The 21567-nt window shown below is 37.6% G+C and overlaps 1 protein-coding gene across 3 annotated transcripts in view; it reads right to left on the bottom strand.

The window, feature by feature from the left end:
* Positions 1–982: 982 nt before the first annotated feature.
* Positions 983–21567, bottom strand: part of HPRT1 (hypoxanthine phosphoribosyltransferase 1) — a 40765-nt gene continuing 20180 nt past the window's right edge. For all 3 annotated transcript variants that reach the window (XM_036305545.1, XM_036305544.1, XM_036305546.1), the window contains exons 4-9: positions 12462–12527; positions 8849–8866; positions 4562–4644; positions 3065–3111; positions 2229–2305; positions 983–1702 (exon numbers count right to left, since the gene is read on the bottom strand). In XM_036305545.1, coding sequence (XP_036161438.1) covers positions 1655–1702; positions 2229–2305; positions 3065–3111; positions 4562–4644; positions 8849–8866; positions 12462–12527 — 339 coding nt within the window. In that variant the 3' untranslated portion in view covers positions 983–1654. The remainder of the gene's footprint in view (positions 1703–2228; positions 2306–3064; positions 3112–4561; positions 4645–8848; positions 8867–12461; positions 12528–21567) is intronic.

Genomic DNA, 21567 nt, shown 5'->3' on the forward strand with positions numbered 1-21567 from the left:
GGTGAGTGCAACTGAAGAGATTGGGTAAGGAAGATTAGCAATGGGAGGAAGATTAGTTGTAAATTACTTCAGTGAGGTGACATATTGGAACAAGGGTGGGGGCAGAATCAGGAGTTATATTGAATACTACACTCACATGTGGTAACACTGACCTCAACTTCATAGGGTTATGAAGATCAAATGAGGTAACAAAAATGAAAAAGTTTTATTAACTAGAAAGTTATAGGGCAATAACAAATTATTATTTAAAGTTCCCTACTTTGCTGCTGGGAGTTGTAGCAAAAATTTTAAGCTATAAATATAGCTAGATGGCTCACAAGTTGCTAGTTCATACCTTACCTGGAACAGAGAAGCAATTAAGAGGTGTTTTTTTTGTTTGTTTTAAAACTTTTCTTCCTCCTCCCAGAAAACAAAAGGTATTGTTGTTATTATTCTTTAGTCTATACCAGTGGTCGGCGAGCCACATGTGGCTCTTTGGCCCCTTGAGTGTGGCTCTTCCACAAAATACCGACTTCTGCGCATGGGCCACGAAGTTTCAATCGCACTGTACATGCGCGCCCACACATGGTATTTTGTGGAAGAGCCACACTCAAGGGGCTAAAGAGCCGCATGTGGCTCGCGAGCCGCAGTTTGCCGACCACTGGTCTATACAAAGAAGGTAATCGTACATGTCTGAAAACAAATTGTTGTGATGCAGATGAGATTACAATCTAAACAATTTCCAACAGAATTCCAAGAGAAAGTCATATCATTTTAGCATAGTAAAATGTAGTAAGGTATACCATTTGTATGAAAGTTAATGTCTCTGAAGCAGGTAAGAATTTTGCCAGTTCCACCTATCCATTCTATCAGACAATCATCATTCGCCATGCTTGGTAAAGATTACAATTAAACTGGTTACTAAAACTTAACAGACAAGGAAAAGGAAACCAAAAGAAAACTACACTAGGTTAATTTGTAGAGAAATGATAGGTATGCATAGTTTCTTTTAAAGAGACAGCCTTTATTTTAAGGATTTTTACACTGATGAATTCAAAAAGTGGTAATGTTATTCTGGAATTTATTGATTTGTATTTAAAAGGAACTGTTGACAAAGATTCACTGAAAATAATGTGAACAAGCGGGAAAATAAAGTTAATAATACTGAAATACTACTTAAATAATTCCAGGACATATGGTTTATCTGATATAACAATATCTCTTAGGTGCTGTCTTAGATATAAAACCTGACTGCTTTTTATTCTTCTAAACACACAGTGGTATAATTAACAATATTCAATCACTTCTGTACTTTCCTGAATATATAAAAATCAAAATACCAATTAAAAACTAATATATCTTCTCTTTAAATGTTTCTTACAGATACAATTTCAATATTTTTATTCAATAGTGGTGTGGTTTAAGAGATTTTTCATTCACAAGTCAAATAACAATCCACCCAAAGGAAACTGATAGTCTTTAGGTTCATAGTGCAAATAAAGAGTTCAGGAATGCAGCAACTGACATTTCTAAATTACAAAACATATAAAATTCTTAGAAGATACATGCAATAAGCTCTACTAAGCAGCTGGCCACAGAACTAGAACATTTGATAACTTTACTGGTGATTTCAATAGGACTCCAGATGTTTCCAAACTCAACTTGAACTCTCATCTTAGGCTTTGTATTTTGCTTTTCCAGTTTCACTAATAACACAAACATGCTAAAAAATAAAAATCCAGAAATTCACATTAGAAAAGTGTGTTCTGAAGTGAAAGGCAAGAACAGCAATTTGCATACCTTATAAGAATAGTATTATGCTGCAGGCATTTTTATTAAACAAACAGAGGTTTGTGTAGTCTTACTAATCTTCCTCACTTATGCTCATAAATTTATTCTCAGAACTCCTGCCTCGATAGTAGGAGGCGGGTATTTGAAGGAGAGTGAATTAAAAGACTTAAACTAGTTCATTTACTTCTTACTTATGAGCACATCTATCATCTGAAATAATAATGGGACAGTTAGTGTATATTAAAGCTGTTCAACTATTTCATCCAGAAAGAAGTGTCACCCTAGCCTGGCCAAGTTCCAGCTCTAAGGACGTCTTTACTTGACTTCAGCTTTATGTGACTAATGGGAACCATCAGTCTGTTCAAATTATGAGGTGCTGGAAAGAGAAAACAATTCTCTTTCGTAAATTTTTATATGGGTTCTGAAAAATGATAGTGAGAAAAAGAAGTTTTACTTACGTTCAAATCCCTGAAGTATTCATTATAGTCAAGGGCATATCCTACAACAAACTTGTCTGGAATTTCAAATCCAACAACTAAAAGGAATCATAATTCATCATTTAGATACAGAAAATATCACTTTTTTAAAAAATATTTTTAAATTTTACTTGAGATAGAGAGAGAGGGGAGGGGGAAGGAGGGGAGAAGGAGGAAGAAAGAAAGAAAGAAAGAAAGAAAGAAAGGGGGGGAGAGGGGGAGAAAAACAGAGAAACATGCAGCCATTGTTCCATTGTTCCACTTATTTATGCATTCATTGGTTAACCACTGTATGTGCCCTAACTATGGATTAAACCCACAACCTTGGAGCATCAGGATAATGCATCAACCAATTGAGCTACCCGGCAAGGGTCAGAAAACATCGTTTTCATATCAAATGTGCCTTCTCTACAAATATTCTCTAATGTAACTCTAAACCATCCTATCCTACATAATAAAAGGCTAACATGCAAATCGACTGAATGGCAGAATGACCGGTCACTATGACACGCACTGACCACCAAGGGGCAGATGCTCAACACAGGAGCTGCACCCTGGTGGTCAGTATGCTCCCACAGGCTCATGGCTGGCGAGGGCAGTGGAGGTGGCAGGAACCTCTCCCACCTCTGTGGCAGCGCTAAGGATGTCTGACTGATGGCTTAGGCCTGCTCCCTGCAGGGACATCCCCCAAGGGTGTAGGCCGGGCTGAGGGACTCTCCCCGAGTGCACAAATTTTGCGCACTGGGCCTTTAGTTTCTTTTATAAAATTAGTTTGGGTTAAAGATAGCTAAATGATTGACAATAAGTAATTCACTTACAGTCTGGTCTATATCCAACACTTCGAGGGGTCCTTTTCACCAACAAGCTGTTAATTAAAAAATGTGACATGTGACATATATAGACACTACAGAGCATTACAAAAGAGAACATTAATGTTCTGAAACATGGTTTCATCTGAAATTAGCATACCATGATCAGTTTTAACATACCCAAAGAAAGTCTATGAAACACAGAGCTAAATAAATCAGAGGGATCACTGGGCAGGGGCAGCGATGAGTTCACACTACAGATGAGGCCTTTGATTGATTTCCACCTGGAACATGATGGACTGTTCTGAGAGCTGCACCCCAACTACCCACGCACCCATCGTAAGACAGCTAATCAGGAAGATAAATGGGTGGGGAGTGCCAATGAGCAGAGAAAAGATAAGTGCTCTCAGTCCAGAATCCCTAGAAATACAATCCCTAAGCCACAAAGAATGTAGGAGTGGTGAGCATCACCTTTCAAGACTTTTAATAGTTTGCTTACAAAGAGGAATTCTAGGTTAAAAAGTAACTAGCATGCTAAAGGAGGTAGTATTTATCTTTGAGAGCAAAAACTGCAGGTAGGATGAGTCAACTCTAACAAAAGCTAATTTTGTAACTCAAGTGCTGCATGCTGAAATTTTTAGCCATTAAAAAAAGTGGTAGATGGTACTTTGAAAGCCTCGTTGTGTGTTAAAGGAAGTCCCAATAAAACTTATGACTTCATACCTTCCTAGATAAATATATTTAAAGAGCTGGAGAGGACCTAAAGTGATTCTCAACCTTAGTTGCACCTGAGAACTTAAAAAAAAAACACAAAACCTCAACTACCCAGGCCACACCCCTGACCAATGACATCAGAATCATTGGGGATGGGACACAGACATCGGTTGTGGGTTTTTTGTTGTTGTTTGTTTTGTTTTTAACTCTTAGGTAATTTCAATGTGCAGCTGAATGAGAATCACTAGCCTAAGCCTTAGCCTCCAAGGGATCATCTATTCAAGTCCTTCATGATTCTCTTCCAGTCATTAAATAGAGGGTATGTCTGAACTCAATTTCCATATAGAAATTTTAAAAAAGTCATTCACAGAAAAACCCATCCCTCTAACTACACTCACTCGGGAACACTCCAGAAATGATATCAGCAAACTCAGTGCCAGCTATACTAAGAGTTCAGTGGAAGTTGGCACTTCATATGCCTATATATCTGAATGTTTAATAAAGGTCCATCTGTAAGGCATGACTGTAGCTCGTTTTTTAAGTAATTTCCATGCTTTAAATGGATAACCACTCCAGAGAAGATACTCAAAGAGCCAATAAGCAAATGAAAAGAATCTCAAGATCATTAGTCATAAGAGAAATGCACAATTATTTACAAAGGATACTGAGTTTGAGATTACATTACTTTTTGAAGATAAAACGGCCGTTGAGAACATTTACCCTAACACAGGAGCAATTCCTTAATCCTCTTTCAAATGAAGAAAATATCCTATGACAAAATGTTATATATACCTTGCAACCTTGACCATCTTCGGATTATGCTGCTTGACCAAGGACAGCAAGGTTTGCATTGTTTTGCCAGTGTCAATTATATCCTTAAAAAAAAGACATTTATATGGTAAATAAAACCATCATAACTTTAAATTCAGTCATTCTATAAATACAACATACCCAAACTTCATGTATAATTGGAACAATGCCAATTTTTTCAGTGCAGTAATTCTCTCCACAATTCATACACTAGATATTCTAGAATCTGTAAATAACCTGGCTCTCAGCAAGCAGTAGGAATGCCAGTCCTCAGGACTGGATTTTTGTAGGCACCAAGAGGTCAATGAAACTAATCTTATGTGTGTGTGTGTGTGTGTGTGTGTGTGTGTGTGTACATGCATGTGTTATTTGAGAATTATGCTCTGCCTTCCATTATAAAAAGTATTTCAGATTTTTTTCATTAATTCAAGATTGGGATGCTCTCCCCTCTAACTCTCAGATGCACACTTTCGGAAATTCTGCTTTATACCATCTTAAAAGTATCCAAATTAATAAGGTTTTACTATATAAAATGTCTTTATGTGAAAGTCAATCTTAGTAAGTTAATCAAAAGTAGGACATTATTCAAAACAAGCCCATCTCTAATTGGGAAAATATTTATTTATTTATTTATTTATTTATTTATTATTTTAAATATATTTTTATTGATTTCAGAGAGCAAGGGTGAGGGAGAGAGAGATAGAAACATCAATGATTAGAGAGAATCATTAATCGGCTGCCTCCTGCACACCCACCACTGGGTACTGAGCCCCCAACCCGGGCATGTGCCCTTGACCAGAATCGAACCTGGGACCTTTCAGTCACCAGGCTGACACTCTAACTACTGAGCCAAACTGGTTAGGGATATTATTTTTTAATCCTCAGCTGAGGATATTTTTCCACTGATTTTTAGAGAGAGTGGAAGAGAGAGGGAAAGACAGAGAAAAATATTGAAAAATCGATGTGAGCGAAACACAACGCTTGGTTGCCTCTTGCATGCACCCCAACCAGGGCCTGGGAAGGGAGAAGCCTGAAATCAAGGTACATGCTCTGGACCAAAATTGAATCCGGGACCCTTCAGTCCGCAGGTCGACACTCTATCCACTGAGCCAAACCGGCTAGGGCTGGGAAAGTATTTCTTAAACCATACCTTAATGCTCTTCAATGAAAATACTCTACAAATGGTATAAAGCAGTGCTTCACAAAGTGGGGTCTGTGAGACATCAGAAATATCATGGCTGGAGACTAGTAAAAATGCAGATTTTTGAGCTGTAGCAGACAGAATTCTGTTCTGATGGTCTCCAAGACACTCCTGCCCCAGGTGTACACACCAGGAATAATTCCCTCACAAAAGAGGGAACTGTGAAAATGACAGGATGGTCACTCCCCTGATTAGGTTATATTGTGCAAGATAACTGTAAGAGACTGGAGAGCGATTCTCCTGCTGGTTTTGAAGAAGTCAACTGCCATGTGAGAGGACCATGTGCTACGACATGAAGATAGCCTTTAGGAGCTGAGAACAACTTCTGCTCAGCAAAAAAAATGGAGCCCAGTCCTGCAACCACAGGTACTAAATTCTGCCAACAACCTGAATGAACATGGAAGAGAACCAAAAGCCACAGGAGCCCCAGCATTGATTCAGCATGGTGAGACCCCGAGCAGAGGACCCAGCTAACCTGTACTTGTACCCCTGACCCACGTAAACTGATATAATAAATTTGTGTTGTTTAAATCTGCTAAATTTGTGGTAATTTATTAGGCAGCATTATCCCAGAGAAAATAAATCAATCTCAAGTGGAATTAATGAATCTACATTTTAAGAAAGCAACCCATTCCCAGGGATATTCATGTACACAAAACCTTTCAAAAGAGTTATCATTTGTTTATCTTTTAATCTATAAGCTAAAGTTTCTAAATAATCTTAAAAACAACAGAAATAAATTCAGGTTTACAGTTGCTCTTAAGCCTTAAACTATTTTACATAAAAGAATGAGAATTCATTCCATTGGTGGGAGTATAAAGTATATACCACTTTGATAAGTAATTTGGCTATCTACATATATAAAAGCCTAAGTGACCGGCCAATTGGCCAGTAGCTATGATGCACACTGACCACTAGGGGGAAGACACTCAACGCAGGAGCTGCTAAGCTGTGCTGACTTGGCAGCTGAGGTTCTCAGGTGACGCTCCAGAACCAGAGAGGAGGGAGCCTGATTCCAGGGTGCGTCACCCAAGAACCTCCCTCTCGCAATCTGGGACCTCTCGGGGGATGTCAGAGAGCCAGTTTCGGCACGATCCCTGCAGGCCAGGCCGAAGGACTACACAGGTGCATGAATCCATGCACCAGGCCTCTAGTAATAGTATAATTGAAAATGTACAAATTCTACAACCCAGTCATTCTACTTTTAAGTGCCTGTATCTAGAAGGAACTCACACAAATGTGCACTGGGACATGAAAAGGGCACTCATAGCAGCCCTGTTGTAGAAGGAAAAACTGCAAGCAATCTTGCTATTTGTAGGGCATAAATTGGTTGATTCATACACTGCAATGCTATGTGGCATTTTTACGGACAACTGACTCTATATATGTAAAAATGAATAACCTCAAAACCAATTTTGAGTGAAAATAACAAGTTGTAAGAGAGAATATGTATAATGTGGCACTATATAAATTTTTTAATCAAATATATATTGTAGCCCTGGCTGGTGTGGTCCAGTGGTTGGGTGTTATCCACAGGTTGCCAGTTTGATTTCCAGTCAGGGCTCATGCCTGGCTTGCAGGCTAAATCCATGGTACGGGGCATGCAGGAGGCAGCCCATCGATGTTTCACTCTCACATCAATGTTTCTCTCTCTCTCCCCCCCCTTCCCTTCTCTAAAAGTCAATTAAATATATATATATATATATATATGTGTGTGTGTGTGTGTATCTAGATACATGTATGCAATAGAAGCATTAAAAACATTCATGTGAATAATATACATTAACTTTATTTATTCTTTAAGAGAGAAGAAAGATGAAAGGAGAGAGAGAGAAATAGAAACATTGATTGGCTGCCTCCTGCACGCACCCTACTGGGAATCAAACCCTCAACCTGGGGAAGTGGCCTGACCTGAAATGAACTGGCTACCTTTCAGTGCATGGGATTATGCTCAACCAATTGAACCCCAAGGGCCAGGGCTAATATACATTAACTTTAAAAGAAAAAAAAGCCCAGCCAGTGTGGCTCAGTGGTTGAGCATCAACCTATGAACCAGGAGGTCAACAGTTCGTTCGATTCCCAATCAGGGCACATGCCTGGGTTGCAGGCTTTGGTCTCCAGTCGGTTGGGGGAGGGGGTGCGCGTGCAGGAGGCAGCCAATCAATGATTCTCTCTCATCATTGATGCTTCTATCTCTCTTTCCTTCACCCTTCCTCTCTGAAATCAATAATCAATAAAAATATATTAAATATATACATACACACACACACACACACACACACACATATGCAGTGAGTGGCCAGATTATTAGGACCGGCCAGATTATTATGACCACCTCATCAGTACTTCGTTGGGCCACCTTTTGCCTTCAATACTGCAGCGATTCTTCTTGACACTGACTCCATGAGATGTTGAAAGGTGATGCGAGGAATCTGACACCATGCCTGATGAATAGCACTGTCCAGTTCTGTGAGATTTGATGGTTGTAGAACCAGTTGCCTGATGGCTCTTTTAACTTCGTCCCACAAATGCTCAGTTGAATTGAGATCTGGTGATTGTGGGGGCCACCTAAGCAAGGTAAAGTCTCCCTCATGTTCTTGAAACCACTCCTGCACAATACGACATGGCGTACTGTCTTGTTGGAAGAAGCCATCTCCATTGGGATACGCCATCAACATGATAGGATGAACTTGATCAGCAACGATACTTAGGTATGTTGTGCTATTCAGACGTTTATAATGGTCTGGCCCTCTAGCAACTTCAGCGCGAAATTATAGCTAATTTGCCTACAAACATCAGGTGGTCATAATAATCTGGCCATTCAGTGTATGTGTGTGTGTGTGTATTTAAAAATAAATAAAAGGAAAAAATTCAAGCCAAAAGAGAAATATACCAAAACTTTCCATTATCCAGTACAAATTTGACAAGAAAAAAAAATCTTATTTTCTTATAACACAAGCCTACCATCAAAATTGATGAAGAGGAATTTCTTTCCCTAGCTTACCTTTAGGACTGTGCATACTAAGTTAGAAAACATAAACACTATATTAAAAGTATGTAGAACTTACTTCAACAATCAAGACATTCTAGAAGAAAAAGAGAAATGAAAATCAGTACAATGAATCAGACAGTGTTTCTAATTATAACTCAAATCACATCATAACAAATTCCATCTGTTGGGATTTAGAACTCTTTAATATGAAATTTTCACTGCAATAGAATTTTTAAAAATAAAATTTGACCCATATGTTCATTTTTTAAAAGTTTGTACTGCTTAAACAGAGGTCTAATCTTGGGAAAGTCATAACATTTTTCAGATCATCAGTTTCCTATGTGTAAAATGAGGGACTTGAATGAGTATGTATATAACTCTAAAATTCAAGAACTATAATTTAGAAAATAACTCCAAAATCATGCATTTAACTTACCATATGGAATCCAATTCAAAATCTATTTACTCATTAAACTAAAATTGTTCTGCATTTTCTGGATAAGTTCTTATTATTAGATTAAACTAAAAAGGGTACCAATCTTTGCTTACTCCCACCAAAAACCTTCACCCCAATTTCTATGCCTCAGAATTTTATAGCTGAAAGAACCCTTAGAGAAAATACCATCTAACTACTTCCAATGTATAGAATAGTCCTATTTGTTCTTGTGTTAGTTATAGGAATAAAGTAGCATTTCACATACTGGTTATAATCACTGTCATAAGATCCATACTATATTGTTTATTTTCGTTCTCATTTCTCTGTCATATATATATATAGCACTAGAATTTTAATGTTCTATATATTCTTTTAAGTCAGTGGTTGCCAAAGTAGGGCACACAAGATACATTGGGTTGCAAGAAATAAATATTAGAACTTTTAAAAAACCTCACTTTGTATAATCAATAACTTTGCATATACTTTACAATATATATTACTACCAAAGTTCATATTTATTCATCTCTTCATGTCACAACTAATTTGTCTTTCAATAGATACTTCAATCCAAATATTTAATAAAATTGAATATAATAATTAACTGACTAATCATTGTTTCACTACCTACTCTGTGGTTCTTTCTCAAGATTTACATTACCATAGCTAGCACATCTGAAGGATAATATTTTCCTATCAGTAACTGGCTCACTGTGGCAGCAATGAGCACCACTGGATGAAGTTGTAGTTTGAAAACATCACTGAATTTGGAGACAGAGAAACTGGATTCTAGTCTTGGCTCCAATACTAAGTAGCTACGGAACCTTGGTTAAGTCATAATTATAGACTTTAACTGGTATGAGACATTTTATACAAATAAAAGTCCAGAGACATCAATACTGTTTTAAAAAAATAAAAAAATAAGTAAAATAATGAGAATTGCTATCATTGAGAGCTGATTTTGTGTCAAATAGCTACATCCTTACTTATTAAATGAAAAATTTGAAGCTCAGAGATCAATGAGTTGCCTAAAGTCACAAAAATAGTCAGAGAGTAGAGATTTGAAGAGGTGTTTTCACATATTTTAATCCATTAAGTGCACAAAGGGGGTTGTGGAATACGTATCTGCACACACTATGTTCCAAAGAGATAAACTAAAATAGAAAGTCTAAATAACCCATAATCTAACCACCAAGAAATAACTTCATCCAATTTATATCTTGATTTTTTCCACAATAAATGTGCTTTAGTGTGACTATCATGAAAAGAAAGTTATTTTAGATACGTTTTAAGATCACAGAGTTACATAGTGGGACAGAGCCATTAAGTGGGAAAGGCAAGGTCAAATAAAAGCACAGAATGTGAAGGCTAGACCCCTTCCAGCACTAAAAATTGACTGCAGAAGTAAGGGATTCAATTGACTTCAAAATATGGGCAAAGCATGCTGAAAAGGAAGGAGAATAGGTCTGGCAGTGGTGTATTGGATGGACAGAGAGGAGAAGGGATCAAAAGATTAAAATTTCTCCTTTAAGAGTTTTCCAAAGATGTTGAAGAGGATTTCAGTTTGGCATGACTCTGATATGGGACCACAGAATTTTTTAAATATGTTTTTATTGATATCAGAGAGGAAAGGAGAGGGAGAAATAGGAACATCAATGAGAAAGAAACATTGATCGGCTGCCTCCTGTACTGCACGCTCCTCACTTAAGATCGAGCCTGCAACACGGGCATGTGCACTGACCGGGAATCAAACCTGACCTCCTGGTTCATGGGACGACACTCAACCAAACTGAGCCACACCTGCAGGGTGGGACCACAGAATTTGACACAAGTGCTGTATGCTAAAGTTTCCTTATAGATACTCAGTCAAATAAGCTGTGAACATTAAAATGTAAAAGCCACCTGGCTGGTATAGCTCAGTGGTTGACCACTGACCCATGCACCAAGAGGTTACAAGATTCCTGATCAAGGCACATGCCCAGGTTGTGGGCTCGATCCCTGAGAGGGGTGTGCAGGAGGCAGCCGATCAATGTTCATGCTCATCGATGTTTCTATCTCTCTCTTCCTCTCCCCTTCCTCTCTCAAAAAAAACAATGAAAACATATTTTTTTAAAAATGTAAAAGCCAGATGACAAAAGTATTTTGGAGAATGAAAGATCTAGATTCAAAAACAAGCTCTACCACTTACTGACAGTGTGACTTTGAGTAAGTCCTTCAATTTTGCTGAGTCTTATTTTCCTGATCTGTAAAATGGAGCTAATAATATACACCTCACAGAAACACTGTGAAATGTTTGAGATTATGCCTTTATATTAGGCACAGGGTCTATAAGTAAAAAAATAAATGGCAGCTTAAAAACGCAGCACTCCATTATTGGTTACTCAAAAATCATGTCATGTATTAGAAGAAAAATGTTCAAATATCTTAAGATCTCTATTAGTTCAGCCAATTGTTTATACTGCAAGAATTTTGATGTTTAAAAAACTCTTTGAAGTTTCTTAAAATAATAGTTATGTTTGAATTTACTGAGTGTTCTAACTCCAGAAATTGTTGTAAGAACTCTACATGCATTATTTCACTTAGTCTTCTTAACTCTATGACGTGCCTGCTGTTATCATCCCCAGCTTACATATGGGAGACAGAGAGATTAAATAAACTGCCCCAGGTCACATGTTAGGAAGTACTGAGCCAGGCTTTGAATCAAGGCTGTCCAGCTCCAGAACCCACACTTTCAGCCACTACATTTTGCTGCTCCTCTACCTTTTCAGAAACTATGCGTGCGCTGGCTGGATAGCTCAGTTGGTTAGAACATTGTCCCAATATGCCAAGGTCTTGGCTTTGATCCCCAGTCAGGCACATACAAGAATCACCCAATGAATACATGGATAAGTGGAACAAATTAATGTTTCTTTCTCTTTTTCTCTTCCTCTCTACTTCCCTTCTCTCTCTCCAATCAATTTTAAATAGATGGGGGGGGGGGGGACCTGTGACTATTTTTTAAAAAGACTGCTTTTCCCCATATATATATTTTTTTAAGGATCCCAAATTAGATCACCACAGTGGCAGATAGCAGTACTTGGCAACATGAACTTTTAAATTTAATGTTGGATTCCGCTGTCTCTTTGCTATATGACCTAGAGAAAGATACCTATGTGCATAAATAACTATGTAAACTGCCTCTTAGTGATTGATTGGCAGCATAGTGTTACTAATTGACTCTTGGTATAAGGGCTTTCTTCTCCTTCAAGATACATACCTTTCCAGTTAAAGTTGAGAGATCATCTCCACCAATCACTTTTATGTCCCCTGTTGATTGGTCATTCTAGAAAAAAAAAGATATATATATATATATATATATATATGCATATATATGTATATATGTGTGTGTGTGTGTGTGTGTGTGCGCGCACACACACACATATATATACACACACACATATCTATATTTCATATTACCGAACAGGAACTAGAAGATTTAAGAAGTTAGCTATCTAATGTCATAGCATTATGAAATTCTAAATGAACACAGTGTACAAATTATGTTTCTAGAAATGAACGACTAGATAACTTTTAATTAGAGATTAGTAAAAATTAAAAAGTCTTAATTGGCCATTACTGACTTGATGCTTTAGGAGCCCTAAAAATATGGTGTACCCATGTTCAGGTGGGCAGTATTATAGCAACTACCCATCTTCAGTCACAGTAAGTTCTGAACCACGAGGGAAGTTATTAGCATGGCAGGTGTCTGGTTCTGGCCCTGAACCATTCCCATGAGTCAAGCAAGCTAAAGGGTCGGTCTGTATCACACTCAACCCCAAAGATATTTCCCTGAAAAGTCTAGCCCAGGTCCAATTCATTGTCAGCAAAGTCTGGGAAATGAGGTCTGATCAGTAGTCCTTTAAGGTATACCTCTTTAGGCTCCCAGTTTTCTGATATCACAGAATCAGTAGAAACTCTTATAGGAATTTCAAAAGAGAATGTTCTACACCCACTGTAGTGGATGGTGATAATGATTATAATTTGGCTGCACTGGATTCAAGACAGAAAACTAGGTTGAAAGAGCAGGTGAACAAAACAGATTGGACTTTCCCTACCAGACAGCAAACCATATCAAAGCTACAGCAATTACAATGGTGCTGTATCAGTACAGTAACAGACAAAGAAATCAAGGAACAAAACAGAGCCCAGAAGCAGATCCAGAAATATATGAGAATTTAGTATATGATAAAGATGGTATTTTAAGTCAGTAAACAAAAGATTAATTATTCAATAAATGGTGCTTGATCAACTAGTTATCCACTTGGGAATAAAGTAAAGTTTTATCCCTACCTCACAGCATACACAAAAATAAATTCCAGATGGATTAAAATCTAAATGTAAAAAATAAAGCCATAAGCAGAATGGAAGAAAACAGAATATTTTCACATTCTTAAGAAAAGGTAAAAACCTAGGCATGATATGAACCCAATCTGAAAGAAAAGATCTGTAACAAATATTCCTATTATACACTGGACTCCAAGGATAAGAACCAAATGGGAAAATGGAGAACAAATACAAATACACAATTCACAGAAGAGAAGGCATAACATAAAATGATATCTATGATGATATCTACCTGAGAAACAAATACTAAAACAATGGGATTCTACTGTTCACCCATTCACACTGGCAAAACTTAAGCCTGATGATATATGTTCGCAAAAGTGAGAGAAAAAAAGCACTCGTTGGCGAAAGAGCCCATTTATAATGTTGCAAATTCTATAGCAACACCTATTAAAATTGTAAATATGCATGCCATTCTGCCCCAGCAATCCCACTTCCAGAAATTGATGCTACAAAAACACTCACAAGTATGCAAAAGTACATACAAGGATGTTCACTGTTATCAACTGTTTATAAAAAAGAAATACTGGAGACAACCAACATGTCTATTAACAGGGAACTATTTAAATTAAGTCCATCCACACAAGTAATACTATGCACCTACTGAAAAGAATCTGATAATCTATCCAAACTGACAAGGAACAATGATAATTAAAAACACCAAGTAGTAGAGCAAAGTACTACCTATAAAACCAATTTTGTTTAGCACTTTTTAAAAGTTTATAACAGCAATTATATCTAAATGGTGAAAATGGGGATAACAAAACTTTTTACTTTTATTTACTTCTATTTTTGTTATATGCTTCCATATACATATCCATTTTTTATTGAGTGTTTTTTTTAAAAAAAAAACACCAATGTGCCCAATATTGTTCAATGTTGCAAACTAGACAGATGTTTGACTTCTGATATAAAAAAATCTTGCCAATTACTTCTCATCTTAAGGCAGTTATGCACATGCTTTATGCTAACTAACTTAAAACCCAGTGTTTCAAATACAGAGAACTGTTAATAGCAAAAAAATAACAAAACCTGAACCTTTCAATGTGACGCATACTAAATGATTTACACTGTAAATCAAGTTGAACAGTGACATCTTCTGTAGAAATTTGGTACTGCAGTCCAACTTCAATTGACTTTTATAGAGAAAAGATCTGAGAACTAAAAAGCAAGGAGACAGAAAAAAAAACAACCCTGTGATGTAAAGGCTATGGTAATACGGTAAGAGATAAGAGAACTCTAAGCATTCAAGATAATGCTGCTCCATTAGCACCCAAATCTCCATATTCCTGTTTGCTCTAAGGTTTTTAGCTTAAATCAAGTCTCTTCTGAGGCTTTTTTTTTTCTTCATGTAAACATAGCCATTCTTTAAATGGAGGCTAATAAAGAAGATTCCTTTAAGCAAAAATGTGTAAAGCCCTAGCGGGTTTGGCTCAGTGCATAGAGGGTCGGTCTGTGGACTGAAGGGTCCTGGGTTCGATTCCAATCAAGGTACATGCCTGGGGTTGCAGGCTTGATCCCTAGAAGGGGGCGTGTAGGAGGCAGCCGATCGATGCTTCTCTCTCATCATTGATGTTTCTCTCTCTCTCCTTCTCCCTTCCTCTCTTAAATCAATAAAAATATTTTTTTTTTAAAAAAAGAAAAAATGTGTCAGTCCATGTGCAGGTAATAAGTGCCCAAATTACATATAAATGACATCCATGGATCAATTACCACACCAGGAGAATTTACCTCTCTCCCTTCCTGTCTGAAACAAGCTTCCCACTGTATCCCTGCTTCATTACATTACTGAATGATCCTTATGTGCTTCATCTTGAGATAATAGGACTGGCACAGTAGAGAGGAAAAACCCTCTCCCCTGCCCCAAGTTGCTTTTCCTTCTTCTGTATCCTTCCACCTCCTCATTCCTCGCAGCCAGAGAGCCCAATCTGTCCTAAACTCAGAGTGTCACTGTCAACTACATAAAATTCCCAGAGAAGCAATTTGGGTCAACAAATACATACCCTTAGCACCTGTGTCTCCATTTTGTCCACCTTTCTTGAGTCCAGGTGTAAAAATGAGAAGGGAAACAGAAAGGAACTGTGTTTATTTCTATTTGTCTATCACTAGAAATTTTGAAAAATCTCTAAAGTAGTAACAAGACCTGCAGCTTGGTATAGGAAAAGAGAGAAAGCTGTGTAAAAACACATAATGAATGGGCTGGCAAAAGAATTGCTGGAACAAACAGATTGAGACCATAAGGAGAAGATGCAGAGAGGCCAATCACCAAGGCCACGGTCCCAAGAGGGCAAGACAAGGAGTATTAGGTAGAAAGTCTGGGCTTAGCAATTAGTGGCTTAGCACTATGCAGAGCTTGCTTTTTCCAGTGAACTTCAGATCATTCTTTCAGGTCTCTAGAATGAAGTCATTGGGGAAAGTCCTTCCCTCTACATCCAGTTGGGCCTCAGGTCCACCACACTCAATCACGTTTTCTCTTCACATCATAATATCAACCACCCTCTGTCCTTTAACTGTTCTCCTATACCCTGATCAAACATCAACAAAAGTGAGAATATTAGAATCATACACTTTTTGAGATAAACTCTACCTCAGATGAAAAATGTCAGATATCCAATTTTCTAAAATGATATGCAGAAAAAAATAAGTCTGGAAGGATATATGCTCAGATAATAAATTAATTTATTTACCTGTATTTTATGAGTTCTTTTAATTTTTTTTGTTCTGTTGTTAATCCTCACCTGAGGATATTTCCCATTGATTTTTCAGAAAGAGTGGAAGAGAGAGGGAGAAACAGAAAAAGAGAGAAGCATCGGTGTCAGAGAGACACATCAAGTGCTTGCCTCCTGCACGTGTCCTGACCAGGGCGAGGGATCAAGCCTGCAACCTATGTATGTACCCTTGATCAGGAATTGAACCCGGGACCCTTCAGTCCTCGGATCAATGCTCTATCCAATGAGCCAAACCAGCTAGGGCTTCATGAGTTGTTTTAAAGGAACACATTCCTTTCAAAAAGGTCTTTTAAGTTTAAAACTATGCTGATGTAGCAGGACCCTTATAGATAATCTAATCCTACACTATTCAATACAGTAGCTACTAAGCACATGTGGCAATTACTTAAAATTACATAAAATTAAAAATTCAGTTCCTCTGTTGCACAAGACATATTTCAAGTGCTCAAGAGCCACATGTGGCTAGTGGCTCTGTATTATACAGTATAGATTAGACTATTTCTGTCATCACAGAAAGTTCTATTGGTCAGCACTGCTCTAATCAAATAAAAGATACCATTTAGCACAATTTAACACTAGAAAAGTTTGAAGAGTTAATACTGATATTTAATACCGGGTATTTTCAAGTACACCATTTTCAAAGCTTCAGAAATTATTGCATTTTATCTTTATGCTTTTCATTCAACGTCTTTTTGGAACTAGGATCTGATAAAATACCATAAGCATGTTCAATAGAAGCACTTATCATAGCTTAAGATAGTACCTTGAAGACAACATATGATCAATGAGTTTGCTAAGTGAATTAATCTATTTCCTCAATTTTTTTTACAAAAGCTGTAGCCTCACGGGACAAAACACTGCCTTTCTATTCTACAAATCAGGGTTCTTATACAAAACCTCAGTTGCCCGACAAGGACTACATCAAAGTGAAAATCCACAGGAAAGGGCTAGAAAGTGTACTTTTGACCCTAGTTCTGTTAAAGTTTCCTTACACCACGGATAGTATATATGCCCGTTCCTGTCAACTGAAACTAAACAAATTCTTTCCCCCAGCCATGTCTATGGTCTGAATTCAAAAAGTAGGAGAAAGGTATAATCACTTTACTAGCTTTATATACATATAAATAGACATATTTATATAAGATAAACTTTATATTATCTTTAGTGTCAAATTCAAAGAGGTATACTTATACAGTGGGGCCTTGACTTAGGAGTGTCCCGACTAATGAGTTTTTTGAGATACCAGCTGTCTCTCTGCGGATTTTTTGCATTGAGTTGACAGAGTAATTTGAGTTAACGAGCTCCTTAATGAGCTCCTTAACGAGCTCAGTCTCAGAACGAATTAAACTCGTAAGTCAAGGCCCCACTGTATTTAAATTCAACTGTTTTGCGGGGGAAGCATACCTCAACGAAATTGACTAAAGACAGAGGAAAAGGTCAGACTGAAAGTTACTGACCTAAGAGATACTTTAAGAAACTGCTGCAATTTTTCTGTATTTTCTTTAACAAACTTACTCAAATAGCCACGTTCTTACAAATTACTATAAATGAATTTGAATTTTCAATATATTAAACAGAAAGCCTAATCAAGCTACTAATCAAGCAACTTCTGAGATCAAGACTGAAAGTTATAGCCCTGGCCAGTTTGGCTCAATGGATAGAGCATCAGCCTATGAACTGAAGGTCCCAGGTTCAATTCCTGGTCAGGGGCACATGTCCAGGTTGCGAGCTCAATTCCCAGTCTGGGGCATGCAGGAGGCAGCCGGTCAATGATTCTCTCTCATCATTGATGTTTCTATCTCTCCCTCTCCCTTTCTCTCTAAAATAAATAAATATATATTTTAAAAAGACTGAAAGTTGCCGAAACCGGTTTGGCTCAGTGGATAGAGCGTCGGCCTGCGGACTGAAAGGTCCCAGGTTCGATTCCGGTCAAGGGCATGTACCTGGGTTGCGGGCATATCCCCAGTGGGAGATGTGCAGGAGGCAGCTGATCGATGTTTCTCTCTCATCGATGTTTCTAACTTTCTATCTCTCTCCCTTCCTCTCTGTAAAAAATCAATAAAATATATTAAAAAAAAAAAAAGACTGAAAGTTATAGCTTTATGAACCTCGAATGCAATTGAGGGAAAAATTCCATAATTGGCAAAATAGATTTTGTGTGCATGCAAAACTAATGACTAGCAGAGAATCCTATATAATAAAGAGGTGATATGCAAATTGGCTGTCACACCCTCACACAAGATGGCCACCCCCATGTGGTCACAAGATGGCCGGCCCCGGCAGGGGAGGGCAGTTGGGGGTGACCAGGCTGGCAGGGGAGGGCAGTTGGGGGCAACCAGGCCTGCAGAAGAGGGCAGTTGGGGGGGACCAGGCCTGCAGGGGAGGGCAGTTGGAGGTGACCGGGTGGATAAGGGAGGGCAGTTAGAGGCAATCGTGACTGGCAGGGGAGCAGTTAGGTGTCAATAAGGCTGGGAGGGGAGTGGTTAGGGGGTGATCAGGCTTGCAGGCAGAAGTGGTTAGGGGCAATCAGGCAGGCAGGAGGGCAAGCAGTTGGGAGCCAGCAGTCCTGGATTGTGAAAGGAATAACCAGCAGTCGGACATCCACCAAGGGGTCCCAGATTGGAGAGAGGGTGAAGGCTGGGCTCAGGGACAACCCCCTGCCCCAAGTGCACGCATTTCATGCACCAGGCCTCTAGTCATAATAATTAAAGGCCAGAGGCATCACGACTGAAACAACCAAATGACCGGTCACCAGGAGGGGCATGAAGCACCTCTCAGGCCCACTCCCCACCTCAGGGCGCCGGCAGTGTCCGTGGAGTGTGCAAGGCATAGCTGGGCAGCGGACAAGGCCCTGATGGCAGGCTAGGTCTAGGGGACCCTACATGTGCATGATTTAATTGTGTGCTGTGCCTCTAGTGAAGAAATAAAAGGAAGCCCATATTAGAGGATCCAAGTCAGTTAAAAGTTTTCCCAAATAAGACTGAGTTCTGTAGTTAAAGGCTTGGGTTCAGATCAAAGACCTGTATGATCTTGGGCAAGTAACTTAATCCTTTCACACCTCATTGTTGTTACATGTACATGGAGATAATAACTCATATCTCAAAAATCAAGCTAATTTTCCCTTTGCTTAAGGCCCACACAAAAATATTCCCACAAAAAATTTACTGGCCTGACAACTTTTCCTACTGAGGCTTCATTATTTTTTATTCAACTATTTTAGTAAAAAAAAATACTACAAAATTGAACTCACAATAGAGAAAATATGTTTGCATACTTATCAACTATTTAATTTTTCAGAAAATCACAGTGTTTAGGGATAGAAAAGGGCATTAAATATACTTTACTAAAACTTCATTGTTCTAAGATACACATTTACATTTTTATACCTCAGAAATCAACATATTACAACCGATCACAACTTACTACCATAATTGACAGGGTCTTTTTCCTTAGAAGCACAAAAAATAGTGGTCTTAAACTGATTTAATTTAGAATTAATGAAATATGGTATTTGGAATCCCCAGTCAATTTCCCATCTAGGCACTAAGCAAAGAAAATCCTGCCTAGCTTCTTTGATAAACAGTATGTAAACTATAATATACATGTGTGTATATTCTAAGAAAAAATTCTTTAAAATATTAGAAATAAAAATGGTAGTGAAATTTAGGGTGACAATTCCTTTATAATTTTGTGGTTCTATGTTTTTATATTAAACATGTTTTTTAATCAGAAAAAAATACAATTTTTATTTTGGAGAAAAACCAGATGGGGCATGCTGACACTGTTATGGCTCTTTATATATCCTAGGAATATTTAATAGTTCATTGAGCATTCCTTTAGGATTAGTACAGATCAATGTTTAATTCACTATTTCAAACTGTTCAAGATAGCATTTAAAACTATACTAACATCAATGTTACTGATACTGCAAACAATTTTAAATTTTCATTTTACAAGTTAATCAAATTAAGTTGCCTATATTTTATATGGACATGTGAATATTTTCCATGACAAACTGAAAAATTAAAGTACATGGATGGTATTCTTAATTTCTATTGCTTAGCAGTAAGCCTACACAGAATTTCACATAAAACAGAATGGATATTATTTTCCTCTAAGTGAAAATTAATCTTAAAATTCACTTTGCTTGTGTTTAAATTTGCACATTTTTTATCAGTTGAGGAGTTCAGCTTAATAATCCTCTAAGATCTAAAACTAATGAGAAAAAAACTAAAAGTAGAAAATTAAATTAAAATGTCAAAGTGTTCCTTTGCTTCGAATTGCTCTTACAGCTATAAAATACTTTAAAAAAAAAAATTAAAGCTCCCTTACATGTTTTTACGAGTTTTCTTTTCAAAGAAAGAACATTCTGCCCAAATTCCCAGAGGAATGAAGTATCAGTCATAAAGTAACAAGATTAATTTTTATGTGTGTGTGTGTGTGTGTGTGTGTGTGGATAGGGTGCTTAAGAAGATCAAAGAGAAATCATACCATGGACTTAAGTACATGTTTTGACTCTAAGCAACAATATATTAGAAACTAGGCAGCTTTCAAAAAATAAAATACTGCCCTGGTTGGTCTGGCTCAGTAGGTAGAGCATTGGCCTAAGGACTGAAGGGTCCCGGGTTCAATTCCAGTCAAGAGCACATGCCTGGGTTGGGGGCTCGATCCCCAGTGGGGGGGTATGCAGGAGGCAGTTGATCAATGATTCTCTCTCATCACTGATGTTTCCATGTTTCGCTCTCTCTCTTCCTCTCTGAAATCAATAAAAATATTTTTTTAAAAGATGTGTCTTTTACATATCTATGTTTCCCTCTCTCTGTCTCTCCCTCTTACTTCCACCCTCTCTAAACATCAATGTAAAAATATCCTCAGATGAGGCTTAACAAAAATAAAATAAAAACATAAAAAGATTATCATTTAAAAATAAAATAAAAACTGGGCAGCTATACTGTTGGCAGCTATGCTGCCTAACATTAAATCTGAGCATAAACCATCAAAATAAACGAATAACTTCTGTTAAGTAAAAATCCAAATTTTATATTTAAACAAGTCTTTAATTCAAACAAGACTAACAAGTTAAAAGGAACTTATAAATACAAAGTAATGTCATGATGTATGAGCATAAAGGGCTTTGGTGGGATAGGGAAAAGGTCTATAATACTTAAGTCGTTATCTAATCACCCACTGGACTGATGAAAATGTGAAAAAGGTCAAAGACTTGAGTCAAATAGATAATTAACAAAAAGA

The sequence above is a fragment of the Myotis myotis genome, unplaced genomic scaffold (genome assembly GCF_014108235.1).
Source record: "Myotis myotis isolate mMyoMyo1 unplaced genomic scaffold, mMyoMyo1.p scaffold_m19_p_4, whole genome shotgun sequence".
NCBI classification, from domain to species: domain Eukaryota; kingdom Metazoa; phylum Chordata; class Mammalia; order Chiroptera; family Vespertilionidae; genus Myotis; species Myotis myotis.